This window comes from Scleropages formosus, chromosome 21 (genome assembly GCF_900964775.1).
Source record: "Scleropages formosus chromosome 21, fSclFor1.1, whole genome shotgun sequence".
NCBI classification, from domain to species: domain Eukaryota; kingdom Metazoa; phylum Chordata; class Actinopteri; order Osteoglossiformes; family Osteoglossidae; genus Scleropages; species Scleropages formosus.
This window is the reverse complement of record NC_041826.1, coordinates 10,019,145-10,034,651: the sequence shown is the minus strand read 5'-3', so window position 1 is coordinate 10,034,651 and position 15,507 is coordinate 10,019,145. Positions and strand designations below refer to the sequence as shown.

Below are 15,507 nucleotides of genomic sequence, written 5' to 3'. Positions count from 1 at the left end.
TGACGAAAAACAAAAAAAAAGGGTCTGTGACAGAAAAGCGAGTTAACAATGACAGTGAGTGACGGCAGATCGGGCTCAGCGCCTCTCACCTGGCCTGTCGAGTGCTCGTTGACCGTCACCAGCGGCGCTCTCGTCGACATTTTAATAAATTCTAATAAAAATAAAACAATAGAATAAAAAGTGGGGGATGGATGGAAAGGGTGGCGAAGCTTTTCAGGCTCGGACACACATCGATTCGGGGAGATCAACAGGTTGAGTTCCTCATTAACAGCTCAGCCAAGAAGCGATCCGTCAGCCGGCTACGTGTCCGTACTCATCTTCTTAAAAGGGCAGGAAAGTAGCTTCCAAGGAGCTAAATCCTGGAAAATAAAAACGCAAATACTCAAGGGCTCTTCAAAAAAAGAGCTGTCATTCGACTGCATCAGTCAGTGTCCAAGTAGGGGACGATGGGGGGGGGGCACTTCGTGATCAGTGAGTAGTATGCGGCTTGTTGGCGATAACTTCAGCCGGACAAGGAGCTTCGAACCCGGCAGGTACGTCCCACTCGAGCTCGAGGCTCCGCGCTTCAGGCCAGACCAGGCCAGGCCCGCCTGGTGGAACTTGGGCGACCTTCCGACGGAGGAAGAAAACCCAAAACAAAACAGTTGCGTCGATATTGGAGTGGCTTTCCGGTAGAAGAACTCCGGTGGAAAGAAAAAGCTAAAGGCTGGATGAGACAACTGTGCGAGTTACGGGGTCGGGGATAATCCGAAAGCCATGAGCGGTGCTGGCCGCTGCTGCCATTCCATTCGGACAGAACCCCGGAGCCGAACCGCCAACTGTCGTTCGCTCTTCCCCACCACGTCAGTCGGAAAAAAAAAAGGTCGTCGAGGCGGTATGTTGTTATCGTGACGAAGTGGCCGACTGTCAAAGTGTCAATGTCCCCGGAAGGCGGTTCGAGCGGGCTATGTCGTGTCTTGCCGTGCCGTTCTGCGCTGGGTTCGTGGCTGTCTGACGGGGACTCGCGGCAGCCCTCACAACGCCTGGTGAGCGACTCTGAGCCGCGCTCGCGCCGACTCCAGGCACCGGAAGCGGGCGCGAGAAGGAACATGGCGGCTGCGCGGAGGGTGTTGGGGGGGCGGGGGCGGGGGCGGGGGCGGGGGCGGTGTGTGTGCTCTCCGGAATTCAACTTCGCCACCATTCGACTTTATTCGGGGCCCCGTCGATTCTGGACCGAGAGGGAGAGTCCCGCAAAAACGATTTTCCATTCTGTGAGTGGAAAAACCCTCCCTACAAAAGGCACCGTTAATATACGTGGTAGGGGATGCGATGAAACATATACTGTAACAATGACAGGAAAACAGCTGTATCCAAATAACAGAAAAGCGGTAACCAAACACTCACCGCGGACAGTGCCGCATCGCTGCAAAAGTGCGAGTCCGGACTTGTGGCCCATATTGACAACCTGCGCGGGGTTTTGCTGCCACCAAGAGGCCCTTGCCCGCCATTGCCCGTCCGGTGGGGTGGGGGGTCTACCTGTCGGTGACAAACCTGCGCGCTCCCATTGAATCAAGTCTATAGTCCTGTATGTGTACGTGGTACCGGAGGAAGGCGCACACTTGCTGTCTTGCTTGTGTGTCTCCAGCTATAAATACAAACTAGGCAATAAGCACATCGACAGTAACACCAACTAACAGACAGTACATAAGAGTGAAACATTGTATCCAATATCAAGACAATATATTCAGAAAGACACATGATTAGTAACTCACGAGTTCCTAGTCCAGGCTAGTGTCGGGTCCCCAGCGTAAAACGTTATAAGAATGAAAAAGTGCTGTTTACAACAGAACAAGGGGTGCATTTTTATCAATAAATCGATTTATAAATATCAATAACGTTATTAACTATGTGTCATATTCTGCTTATTCTGTTTTATTTGGCTGCGACTCCTGATTCCGTCTCTGGCGAACTTTTAAACAAATAAACACAGAGGAAATAATAAAGTTTTCTCTTGCTGTATAAAATCCACACTGTTGTGACCCTAGTGGCAAAGAGCAAATTGATGCACCAAGGCTGACAAAAAATGATCTACCGCCATTGTGTACAAAAGTCCTCAATCCAAAGAGGAGTCGAGCATTCATATAAATTATTATACAGGTTAAGTTGTATTTTTCTATCTGAAGAAAATTCATCCCTTGGATCAAACGTATACTGTTCTTACAGAGGGAACATTCAGGTATGGACCACAATACAATGTTACCACTGAATGAATAAACTGAAGGAAGTAAAGATAGCACAAATCCTAGTACACAGTCGTATATTTATAACGTGTTCTCGGAATGTGCTTCAGGTCTTGCCTAGAAGCTCTTGCCATCTTCATCATGCAGTTCTTTCTGTCTCCTGTCTTTTGGCACAGAGGTGTTCCATATATGACCAAATCATTAGCTTGAGATATGAGCTGTCTCTTATGTCCACATGGTTTGGTTTGCTCAGTGACTGCGTTTTTACCGGGGATACCATCTCACCACAAAGGATGCATTTACATTTACATATACATTTATTTGCTTAGCAGACGCTTTTGTCCAAAGTGACTTACAACGGATATTATGTACTATGCAAGACCATACATGACCCCTGTGGAAAACATGATGCAACCTGCTTTTTAAAACCGCATTATTTTATAAGCTTCTAATCAGCTGTTGCTCTAGAGCAAACATTCTTATGAAAAGTGATTTTAAGCACTGTGACTCAGCAGGTAGCTGTACTCATGACAGCACTCTAGGGTTGTGGGTTTAATCTAACCCAGCATGGTGTCCTGGCAATTTGCATGTTCTCCCCTTTTTACATTGGTTACTCCTGAGGGACTCAGGTGTCCACCTGCATCCCATATACATGCTGCTCAGTTGCCTTGGTGACTCTACATTTAGAATGGTGTGACTAACTGAGTCCTCTGCTGCAGAGTGGTGGCATGGTGGCACAAAAGGTAGCACTGGTGCCTCACATCTCCTGTGTTGTGTGTTAGGATTTGGGTTTAAATCCAGCTCAGTGTCCGTATGGAGTTTACATGTTGTCCTCATGTTTTGTGTCAGTTTCCTCATGTGTTCCGGTTTCCTCCCACAGTCCAAAGGCATGTGTTTCAGGTGGATTGTTGGCTCCAAATTGCTTTTGCATGCATGTGTGTGTATTTGTGTGTGATTGTTCTGTGATGGACTGGAGTCCTATCCAGGGTGTACCCTACCTCATGCCCTGCATAGGAGTAGCAGTCGATAAAAATGGGATTTAACTGGTGAGTATTTAAATCAGAGAGATGGATTAAATCAAAGTGTAGGGCCGCATACACAAAGAAATGACAGAAATAAGCTCACGTCACCAGATTTTCCCAAACTCTTTGAAGCCAGTGTACAGAAAGGAGGCCTTTAGCACAAATTAAGAGGGCCTGTAATTCCTCTGGTCAGTGATCAATAAGGCCTTTTTCTGAGATTCTTGCTGGGCACACACACACACACACACATTTTCTGAACCACTTGTCCCATACGGGGTCGCGGGGAACCGGAGCCTAATCCGGCAACACAGGGCGTAAGGCCGGAGGGGGAGGAGACACATCCAGGACGGGACGCCAGTTCGTCGCAAGGCACCCCAAGCGGGACTCGAACCCCAGACCCACCAGAGAGCAGGACCCGGTCCAACTCCACTGCGCCACCACGCCCCCCTGGCTTGCTGGGCATTGTAGCTGAAAAAAATAAATGAAAGCAAATTTAAAAATGTTCAATTATATTCATATTTGACAGCCGTATTATTAAAACAATTTCCACAATGTCTATTTGCTATCTTCCTAGAGCGTAGACATTTTTTACAAACATATTCTAAAGTTGCCCATGTTACATCATCAGACTGTGCTACACGCACCAGTGACCCTGAAGCCACACAGTGTATTCAAATGGGTGGTGAATCATCCAGCTCTGCCATGGGGGACCTCTCTCACCCTTTCTCTGCTTTCTCTTTTCCTTCGCTCTGAGTTGGGATCTAAAGCCACCGCTTCTTGGACGTTGTACCTCTGTCTCTTTGTGCTCAGCAGCGAGGACTATGTAGTCCAAGGGCATGTCCCACTCGTACCCATGTACATGTGCTGGCAGCACTGAGCATCGTAAGTGTGACAGCTGCTGACATAATGTGTTGGTCAGCAGAGCAATATTATCTCCCCATTATATGTCACAAAAAGCATCATCAGTTTCTAACAGACTCCACACTCATGGTAGAAATATTTCTTAAGGTATAGCAGAGTTTTTTTTAAATTAATTTAGTTGACATTTTTCTCCAAAACAGCCTATAATGTTTCGTTCATTTATACAGCTGGGTAATTTTTGCTGGAGTAGTTCAGGATGGGTACCATGCTCAGGACTACTACAGTAGAAAATGAGGTTGGAACTTGGGTCCTTCAACCACAATAAGCAGCTGTATCCATTACACTACCTGCTTCCCCATTACTTTAAATCCAAATAACTAGCCAAAATATATTGTAATAAATATACTTTTCATACATGGTTGTCGTATGCAAAAGAAGTCTCCAGACCTACAAAAACTGCAGCAAGGTCATGATTTAAATGATGTGATTTGTGACAAAGATAGAAAACTGAAGTCCTGGCTTGCACCCTGCTGTTGTACCCTTTACAAAAGCATTGAAGACAAATTATTTCAGTTTAAAAACACATTCATTAGGCACCATAAATAGCATTACTGTAAGTGGTATGAGAACATGTAGCGGTGCTGTCTCACAGTGTCTGGGTGGTGGAAGAGGACATGGGTTCATTCCCTGTGTGGAGTTTGCATGTTCTCCCTGTGTCTGTGTGGGTTTCCTCCAGGTGCTCCGGTTTCCTCCCACAGTAAAAAGACATACTGTTCAGGTTCCCATAGCGTGTGTGAGACAGAGAGAGAGTGTGTGTGTGTTCCACTGATGTATGGATGAGTGACCCAGTGTAAGTAGTGTATCTAGCAGTGTAAGTCACCGCGGTGAATAAGGTGTGTGGGCTTTTAACACTACACAAGAGTTTGTTGGAAGTCACTTTGGAGAAAAGCATTTGCTAAATAAATAAATGTAAATGTAAACATGTAAGTCACTTTGGATGATGTCGCTGTGATGTACTGGAATATCTATAATTAGCGGACAGGCGAGCTGTGCAGGAGGTATGACGAAGCCGTGATGCTGTGTAAAGACGAAACACAAAACACCAAATGGCAAAACCTATTCACAGGAAAAAAGACAAAAGAGTTGACCTATGCTGTATAAGTAATGGGTATGCGTTAAGTGTAATTACATAATGTTTGTGATTTAAAAAATCTGGCGTTTGCTGCGGGCTCGAGGGAGACAAAGGCAATAGCCCAGAGTGTGTGAAACACTCTACTGTGGAAGACATGGATGGGTGCTGCTCCACTGGAGGACACATAGACAGGGGGGGTATACGAACAATGTGAGCTAATGGTACCCGGCATGACGTCACTCATTCATGAAAGGGACGAAAAAAATGAGACGAGGCTTTGTGGTAGATGATTGCTGGATATGTGTGTGTAGGGCTGATGAAAAGCGTGTATGTTCGGATAAACTAAAACGAGGGAAAAAAGCTGAAGCCTGGATGAACATGCGAGGTATCACAAAACGCAGAGCGCAGTAAGCGCTGAAACGCATCTCTCGTGGCACGATTTTACTGTAAATCATCTTTGTACACCGCCGGCCCCGCTTGCACATTTCATATCTCTCCTATCTTTAACACGCCGGCGGAGCGAATTGCGAACGGTCGCGCACGAGCCGGACACGAAACAAAGGCGCCGTCATCAAAAGGCCGCGTGCTCATTGGTGCTGAATGATGTCATGCTCTTTTTGGAGCCCCCCCCATCCCGACCCCCCGCTTCACTGCTTTCACACACAGTGTACCGTACACACGCGCCTGCACGCATACACACACACACGCACGCACGCACGCATACAAACACACACACGCCGCCATACACACAGACATACACACACACACATACACACACACACACATACACAGTGAGTTTTTACACACAGCCATAAACACTGACACAAGTCACAAGTGTGTGCTGTGTCCACGTTACAAGCAGCCTGGGTTCGGTAATAGCTTTTGTCTTTGCATTTCTATTGTTTTTTTTTTTCCTGCTGACCTAATCAAATTGCTGAGCAGGCTATTAATGACTAACGTGACACGTGTGTGGCGGATAAAGATAAAGACAAAAACCTCCCTTCGAGTCGCCGCAGGACCCACGGCCAGGGTACGCGCGCGCGCGCGCGTGTCTGGATTCCGCAGCAGCGCGAGCACGTCGCCTTAGAAACGGACGGGATTTCTGTACATTAAACATGACGGTGCGGCGGAAAGGCCATTCGTAACGTGAGTCAGTCATTGCCGTTTTCGCGCTCTTCTTTATTTCTCTGTGTGTTCACTGTTGTTGTGTGAAGCACCGTGCTTAATCATTAATGACTAAGTAATTACCCTGCTGCTGTGTGGTGTGTGTGTGACTTGGGACAAATAAACATTAACATGCACAATATGATGTGACATACTACTCATGATCATGATACACGATTCGCTGTCCTCCTCCTATATGAAATTTGACCAGCTAATTGATTTAACTGTAAATTCTTGGTGATTCTTTCCCAGAAGTTGCGTCCTACTCGAAATGATACCTGTCTCGGATTGCACGTGAAAATACAAAGGACCATATTGTTATTAGGGACTGATACTATAGCGATAGGAATGGATACGTCCTGCCCCCCATCCCTGGTAATCCGTATCGCCCCAAGGCTGCGGCTAAGAACAGCACAAACATACTCTATTATTTATCAGAGTGGAAAAAAAAAAACACGCGGTGGTAACAGCGATTCGCCGATTTTCACGGTGTCCGCGGCGCTGCGTCGGATTTACAGGACCTCGGGCAGCGCGACACTCTGTCGGGACTAATTACAAACAGCCCGTGAAATTCGGTGTATCGAACAAAATCGGATACAAAAAACACATTTAAATTTGACCACGATAGTAATAATAATTCCATAGCAGAACAACACCATCAATCACACTAACATCATGACTGTGTTGTTTTCTCTAAACAGGCATTACTAATTCTTTTACCTCTAACTATTTTATTGCCGTCTGTTGATTTACTGGAACAAAGGGCACTCGACGCGCGCAATAAATGATCTGTCACTCGCAGGGGGCACATTGTGCGACACGCGCGCATCCGAAAGCTCTCATTTACTGTTGGTAATGTGGAGTTTGTGTGCCATTTTGGCTGTATTCTCCTGAAGTCGTAACCACGCGGAGCTTTTTTGTTTTTTCATGCTTGAAAAATGATTTCACCGATAGATGAAAATGATTATGTATGTTGGACTGCGATGATAATTCTTCATGACCACCGTAATCTGAACGTGACATTACATGATGTGATAATCACAGTGCATCTTGATCCTAATAAATACTCTTTCTATATGTATAATATAGTATAGTTACAGTTGTCTAGGCAACACAGGAACACAATTTCAGATGTTTTTATACTCTATGTGGTCTTCCGTTTTTTTTATCCAGAAGCCATATAAATAAATAAAGAGTGAACTTTATGGAGGAACGGCAGAGCTGGTTCTACTTGTGTGCGTTTGTGTTCCTGGGTGCGGCGTCAAAGAACCAGCTCTGCTGTAGAGGAGGAGGCCTCGGAGCTTGTTCGCCAAGCCGCTGTGATCAGAGTGATGTTGACTTGCACCGCGACAAAACTGGGTCACAGTTGCCCTCTCACAGGCCGTAATGATAAAGCTGAAAAAGGAGGGAAAAGGATGGGGCCCCGGCGCTGAGAACATGGGGTGGTTCGGTGCACGTGCGCGGCTCCTGGGTCACCATTCACGCTTCATCCAACTAGCAGCTCCATCCCATCATGTTTGGTGTCCACTTATTATACTATTAATACTCCAAACTTCTGATAAGATAACAAGGCAGCAAAAACTTGACAAATGTAATTGTTTTTATTTGACGTAAATCTTAGAAATTCCCAGGTGGATATAGCTCACTTTTATTGGATGGGAAAGGTCACAAGGTACTGCTTTTTCTCTCTCCATCTTGTGATTGCAGTCGCTGGAAGCCAGATGCCCCCACTCCCTCTTGACGAGCGAATAGTGGTCATTCAGCGCCCCAAGACTTTGCCCCTGCGTGTGGGCTCCCCGCAGCCCACCCCCCAGCACCCTGCCCGCGGTGACCCTCCTGCCCCGTCGTCACAGACCCAGCCCCGCCCCCATTCCTCCTTTTCTCAGAGTTTGGAAGGCAAGCGCAGTCCTGCCTTCCAATGGAGAGCAGGGGAGGTGAGGGCGGTGCCTGCAGAGGACAACCGTAACACTCACAGTCGTGGCGATGGGGCTCTGACTCTTGGACCCGGGCGCCAGAAGCACAGGCACACTTTGGACATTAAACTCTCTCTGGGCAGTGGAGGAGGAAGTTGTTTGGAGGGAGGGCTGTGCACCGGCAGTTTGACCGGGAGGAAGGAGAAGAAGCTGTCCCTACATTTGGATCTCAGAAAGGAGGACTGGAGAGCTGGAGGGACTTTCGGAAGATCAAGTGAGGCAGTGCAGCAGCTCCAGAACCCACCGTGGAGTCAGAGCAAGGCTCAGGGCAGAGGTCATCATTTGAAACCAACCGCGGAGAGCGTTGCTGGGGTCGTTCCCACCGAGGGTCGGCACAGTCTCAGGAAAACGAGAGACATCAAACTTCTCCCCGGTGTTGTGTCATCCGGATTCCCATCTGAAGATCTTGGGGACGCGTCCCCTGCGGGTGATAAGGACAGCTTCACACTGAGACCGGTCCACCAGTCCAGCAGGACACCAACCCACAGCCTGTCCCGCCACTTCAGTTCAGCCACCGCAGCCCATCACACTTCCGTCTTCAGCAACCCCTATCCTGCTGCCATTACCGCCTTACCATCCCATGCCCCACCCCAGCTCCGTCCCCTCAGCAGCCAGCCCCACTCATCTCGAGGTAGGCAGCACCTGTCCCATCACCTCCTCAGCCTTCCTCTATCTCCCAGCTCCTCCCGGGGTGGTGGCTTCCCCAGCCCAGACCACTCCTGCACCATTGACTTGCTGCACCCATTTAGCTGTGGCTGTTGGAGGCTGGTCCGCCGCAGCGAAAAGTGTCAAGGGGACGGCGGGAGTCCCTCGTCCTCCCTCTCCCATTCCAAGGGAGCTGGAGGGAGAGGAGAAATATCCACGCCCGGGGCCATGGGGCTCAAGACACTTGGCGGGTGCTTGTCTGCCACATCCACCACCAACACCTCATCATCCAACAGCACGGCGTCGGACTGCCGCGCAGGGCTCCTCGGGCCTCTGCGCTGTGCCTCCTGCTCTGGCCACGGTGCCGGGTTCGAAAGCCCCGCTGCCTTCCGCAAGAAGCTTCTTGGGGGTTGCTTACCATGTGGCCCCTTGCTGACTTCTGGCCCTCTCCGGGCCCTCCACAGCTGTGTCACCGGCTGCAACCCAAAGGCTAGCCAGACGGGGAGCTCCACTTGCAGCTACTGCAGCAGTGACCCCATAGTGGTCACCTACAACCCCCGTCGGACAAAGCCCCCTGGGGTGGGCGAGGCCGGGGGGGTGCCTGCACGGGGGAGGTTCCTGGATGAAGACGACGATTACAGCGTGCGTACCATATGGCCCGAGGAACTGGCACAGAAGATGACGCGCTCCAAAACGAAACAGGACCACCTGGGTATGGGGACGATGCCGGGTCCCAGCAGCCAGTACCACAGCAGCAGCAACGGCACCAGTCCAGTGATTCTGGACTGCCGCAACCTGCTGGAGTTCAGCCGCTCGCAGCTGGCTGACCACGCTGGCCGCCGCCGGCTCCAGCAGGGCAGGGATGCAGTGCTGGATTTCATCGGGTCCAGCTCGAGCCGGGATGCAGGCCGGGACTCGCTGAAGAGACTTTGGCCGAAAACGGGCGACGTGGAGACGGACGACACCAACAGTCTGGATGATGGGACAGGGCACCGGCGGTCCTTTTCACCTCGACCAATTTCTCCATCCTCTCCACTCTCCTTCTCCCCTCCTTCCTCAGCCCATGCCACCCTCACCAAACCCAAGACGTGGGAGAGGGGGACCCTCCCGTCAGCACGCTCTCTTCATCTGGTCCTGAATTCACTCAACAGAGAGCAGAACGAGGAGAACATGAAAGGTAAGGGTCCCACGGGTGCCTGGCGAGCATCAGCAGCATCCATTACACCACCAGTTAACACCTCAATGAGGAGTTGGCACCTTGGAGGTCACCGGTATTGACTCTTAACTGTTTTACCATTGTCCTGTGGTTATGATTTAATCTCGTCCGTAGTTTCAGGTAAATGCAACCCACATACTCTTCATCCGCACCACAGTCAGTGCTGCTCTGAGTCGCGCAAACGGAAACTCAAGATCACGACCGTCCATTATAAGCATGGCTGTGAAAAGAGAGCTCAGGAAGAGAACAGAGATAACAGCAAGGGATTAAAAAGGTGGAACGAAAAAGCAGATTCATATATTTCCCATGGAAACAGGGTCGGAAACATCAAAGGCTTTTTTTACAGTAGCTGAAACCACGAACACACCGATTTGTACAGTGAGATATGTTTCACTAACATCTACATGATATTAACGTTTATGTCTTCAACTGGTGCTTTTCTCCCTAGCAGCTCAACAATCTTAAACTGATTACAAATATTTATCCCGTTACACATCACGGTATTTTTTTTTAGTCTACCAACTCAGGGTAAGTATTTTGCTCAAGGACCCGGTAGAGGAGATAGGATTCAAACTTGGGTCCTCTCAGTCAAAGGCATTAGCCTTAACCATAAAGCCACCTGGTGCCCCACTCATTATCTTTTGTATAATTATTTTCTATTATTTTTAATATTGTTTTTCATTTTTTACTTTTCATCGCTTTCTCCATGATTCTTGATGCTGAGTCTGTGTCAGTGCAGCAAAGTGTACTTTATTCTGTTTGTACTTGATGTGATTATACCTTTTCATTCTCTTGCTTCCCCTCCTCTGATTCCCTTCATGGCTATTGTGCTCAATAGTATAGCTGAAACTTATTGTATACCATGGTACGCCAGGCTGCAGTGGTAAAGGATGGATTACGGTTATGTACGTTGGCGCAAATAGGGTACAACAACATTGACTGCTGTGTTTCAGACTGTTTGCATGAGCAGGCTACGTGTGTTTCTCTTCCTTGTCTCCTCTAGTGTCTATGTTGTATTCCTTTCCCTTTGTTAGCAGTAATGTGTATTTGTGACATCCTTTCCAACCCTATCTCTGCAGTCCATTTGTCCCTGCCGCTGTCTTCCTCGCTTCCCACATCGCTGTCGGACGAGGGCCTGATGACTCCGGACGTGGAGAACGCCGTGGTAAGCCCCATCTTGCCCTTCCTCTTCCTGGGCAACGAAAGGGATGCCCAGGACCTGGACCTGCTGCTGCGTCTCAACGTGGGTTTTGTGGTCAACGTCACAACACACCTGCCACTCTACCACCTCGACTCCGGTCTCATCCGCTACAAGCGGCTCCCGGCCACGGACAACAGCAAGCAGAACCTGCGACAGTATTTCGAAGAGGTGTTCGAGTTCATTGGTGAGTGTAAAGGAGAGGAAGTAAGTGTGTGTGTGTGTGTATGTGTGTGTGAGAGAGAGTGAGTTTATGGCACATTAATATTTTTTTCCTCCAGTTTAAATACTTTGCTTGTCACACACTCCTCGATACACCCCCGCTGCAAAGATTTTGTAACAGTTACTATAGTAACTATAGTAATCGTACACTAATATAGTGTAATATTAATGTAGCTGATGATGGCATTTTTATTTATTATAGAAAATATTTTTACTTCATATTCCTGCCTATATATACATACACTCTTTTCTCTTTTGCTGTCTGCTTTTTTCTTCTGTGCTAAAATTAGTCTTTGTCCTCTCTGGGCATTTGGCTGCACCAGGTTTCTGATGTTGACAGGTTTGAACTGTGTTGAGGAGCAGCTTCCTTTTCACAGCATCCTTTTTTCAAATATATTAATAGATACACAAACACTGAGCAGTAGATCTTTAGAAGAAAAAGTGATGATGTGGCAGAAGAAAGTATATAATGGCTAAGAGACTGGACCCTCGATTTAAAATTCCCAGAATAAACATGGGCTAAAATAAATGTCCAGTTGAATGAAAGGGTGAAACTGTAAGCTGCTCTAAAGCTTCTAGGAACAGCTGGTAGTATAGTGGTTAAACCTGGTCCCTTTGTACGCAAAGGCTGCAGGTTTGAATCTCACCTGCAGTTGTAGTACTCTTAAGCAAGATGCTTACTCTAAATTGCTCCAGTAAAATTACCCAGCTGTATAAATGGGTAAATAATTGTAAGTACCTTAACATTGTAAGTTGCTTTGGAGAAAGTGTCAGCTAAATGGAAGTGGCTTTGGGTAAAAATAAGAGTAAGTCATTTACTGCCCCCCCACCACAATCCCCTACAGAGGAAGCCCACCAGAGTGGACGTGGGGTCCTGGTCCACTGCCAGGCAGGAGTGTCCCGCTCCGCCACCATCGTTATCGCCTACCTGATGAAGCACACCCGCATGACCATGATGGACGCATATAAGTATGTGCGGAGCCGGCGGCCCGTGGTCTCGCCCAACCTCAACTTCATGGGCCAGCTGCTCGAGTTCGAGAGAGACCTCAACGCCGGTGTGACCCCCCGCATCCTCACACCCAAACTCAGCGGCCTGGAGACTCAGGTGTGAGATGGAAGAAGTGGAGCAGGATGAGGAAGGAGGAGGCAGGAGGATAGGGACTGGGGGCGCAACCCCACAGGGCACTGGCAGAGCACGAATGGACGTGGCTGACGTGGGGGGTGACAGAAACACTGTGAAAATGTTACGCGTTAGCTGGGCTGTTGGGGAGGTATGAGGGAGAGGGGCGGAAGCGGAAAGAAGAAAGAGGAGATGAGAAGGTATAATTTACTTTGTGGGAGGAGGAGAGACTTGATGGGTTTCATCTAATCTGATGGTGTTTCTTAAGCCTAGAGAGACGGGAAGGTGGAAAAGGGAGCGAGATGGAAAGGGAGCGATGTGGTCTGATGTGCATGTTCCTTCTGCTCAGACCTCCTGCGTGGAAGGAACATGGAACCGCATACCTGCTATGGAGAGGCAGCGACGGGTACGAGGACAGGCGCACTCCCGCACGGGGATTACCAGCAAACTTGAACCTCAGTTTCTATTTATACAAACGTGCCAAGTTTTTGTAACGACACAAATAGCTCTAGTCCCACTGTGCTTCTGCTGCTTCTCAGACCAGCAGGTGCAAGGAGACGCGGTGCGGTACGGACACACGCAGCCGCACCGCGCACCGCCAACACTTACGGCGCTCATTTCTGCAGTTGCAAGTGCAGCGAATTAACTGAGGCTGAAAGCGACGCAGTGCTACACTGTGCTGTATTACACAATTTTCATAGCTGTGTAAACTATGCTATATTACTATATTACCGAAAGTTGCTTTTATTGCACTTTATTGTGATATAGAACCCCCCCCCAACCCTCCTCCCCATTTTGTTAGGGGAAGTGCAATAAACCTATTGACGGGGGGGCACCAGGGCTGAACTGGGCCGAATGGTGCGCATCCTGGCTCCGATCGGACCAAACCGGATTACTCTGGGCTAAATCTTCTCTTTTGGCCTAAAATTTTTGACCGGTGTGCTCCAGTGGGCGTGAGAAAGCGTTTTACATATTGAGCACCAAATTGCGTGCTGCTGAAAACGCAAAAAGTCTACAGTAAAATATGGATGAAATACGCATCTATTTCTCGGCCTCTTAGCATCCCTTTCTGAGTATTTACTGGGGTACGCAGAACGCGAGTGCAAGGATGCGTTATTTTTACATTTTTTTTGTATTTCCTTTTGTGGTGTGTGATAAAGACTCCATCCCCCCCCCCCCAGTGTTGCAAGAGGAAAGAAAGATGGACAAACACCTAGGAGGATGTAGACTATAGTTGTTTAGTTTGAATAATGTATTTTGCTAGATGGATGGTGGAAAAATTACACTGATAAAAACTATAAAGAGGGGGTGCGGTGGCACAGTGGGTTGGACCATGGTCCTGCTTTCCAGTGGGTCTGGGGTTCGAGTCCCGCTTGGGGTGCCTTGCGACGGACTGGCGTCCCGTCCTGGGTGTGTCCCCTCCCCATCTGGCCTTACGCCCTGTGTTACCGGGTAGGCTCCGGTTCCCTGCGACCCCGTATGGGACAAGCGCTTCTGAAAAAAGAAAAAAAAAAAAAAAAAACTAGAAAGTTACTTTCCACTTATGACTGGTAATATTATACATCTTTTCCCGTCTCGCTTTTCTCTTGGCGCCCCTTTCATCCTTCTTTTTCCATATGTCTTAAACTTTGCGGTGCCCCTGCAAAAAAAAAAAAAAAAAAGAAATAATACTATGCATACTAACCGTGTAAACTATGTGTATCTTTGGGGAGAGGGCAAGCTGTGCAGCTGGGTTCACTGTGAACCGCTTTGACTCGCGTTACTCCTGTTCGCTGGCACTTTTCGGCTTTTGGTGTTGGAAGCTGATGTGTGTTCCATCTCTCCATGGAAGTTGTCACACTGCAGTTTGTGTTTTCTTTACAACCCGCATCTTTTCATTTGCCTCTCAGTGCTTCTCCACCATTTTGAAATACCCCCGTAGCTCGTATTACAGTTACGTGGTCCTTTCAGTAGTCTGTTAAGTGAAACTGTAGTATTTTTGTCATGTTCTGCTGAGAAAGTTTTCACTTATTTTCTGGTTTTCTTTCATTTTTCATTTTATTTATTTATTTTTTTTTTTTTTTTAAAAGTACCTGCAGAGCATAGCCTCTGTTCTATAAGGTGCTGTGATGAACTGGCAGTTTGTCCCTGCACTGGTACAGCTCCTGTTAACCCATTGGCTATTGGCTGCCCTGAAATTTAGTGGTAATGGTATGTGTTCACTCATTGGTTGATGGGTTTCTGTTATCATGTTCACTCATTGGTTGGAAAACAATTTGGGTGACTGCTGTTCACTCATTGGTTGATGGGATCCAGATGAGAGGGCAACTTTTTACACATTGGATGGTTCTGGTCTAATAAGAGCAAGTGTCTTTTTTTTCTTTTTTTTCTCCTCCACAGCAGTTGTACCAAACTTGAAATTTTGTAAACCCGGCTGTTCTCTTATAATGTGTAACTGCCCCAAATTTCAGTAATAATTTTTATCTTTATCAATTATTTTTCCATAATAGCTTGTCAGTTGATTAGAACATGTGGGGAATTGTGTAGGTGTGAAACAAGGAAAAAGTAAAATCTGAACAATTGAAATGCCTTGGATAACAACTTGTGTGTGACCTCCATCTTCCGGAATCATGTAGCACCCAACGAAATGGTTGTATTATGAGGGAAAGTGTACTTCTCATCGGTTGATCCTATTTATTGTTTAATTTTATTCACTTTGGCAAATATTTAATACGTGTACTTCCGCATGTGATAAC

At 47.7% G+C, this 15,507-nt stretch overlaps 2 protein-coding genes across 15 annotated transcripts in view; one reads left to right on the top strand and one right to left on the bottom strand.

The window, feature by feature from the left end:
• mark2a (MAP/microtubule affinity-regulating kinase 2a) overlaps positions 1-1,104 on the bottom strand; it is a 29,152-nt gene extending 28,048 nt beyond the window's left edge. For all 14 annotated transcript variants that reach the window (XM_018728998.2, XM_018729000.2, XM_018729001.2 and 11 more), the window contains exon 1: positions 90-1,104. In XM_018728998.2, the coding sequence (XP_018584514.2) occupies positions 90-140 (51 nt within the window). In that variant the 5' untranslated portion in view covers positions 141-1,104. The remainder of the gene's footprint in view (positions 1-89) is intronic.
• Positions 1,105-6,013: 4,909 nt separating this feature from the next.
• Positions 6,014-14,130, top strand: LOC108920243 (uncharacterized). Its single transcript, XM_018728860.2, has 4 exons — positions 6,014-6,380; positions 8,106-10,193; positions 11,312-11,617; positions 12,498-14,130. Exons 2-4 carry the CDS (start codon positions 8,120-8,122, stop codon positions 12,761-12,763), a joined length of 2,646 nt encoding a protein of 881 aa, XP_018584376.2. The 5' UTR covers positions 6,014-6,380; positions 8,106-8,119; the 3' UTR covers positions 12,764-14,130.
• The last annotated feature ends 1,377 nt before the right edge of the window (positions 14,131-15,507 follow it).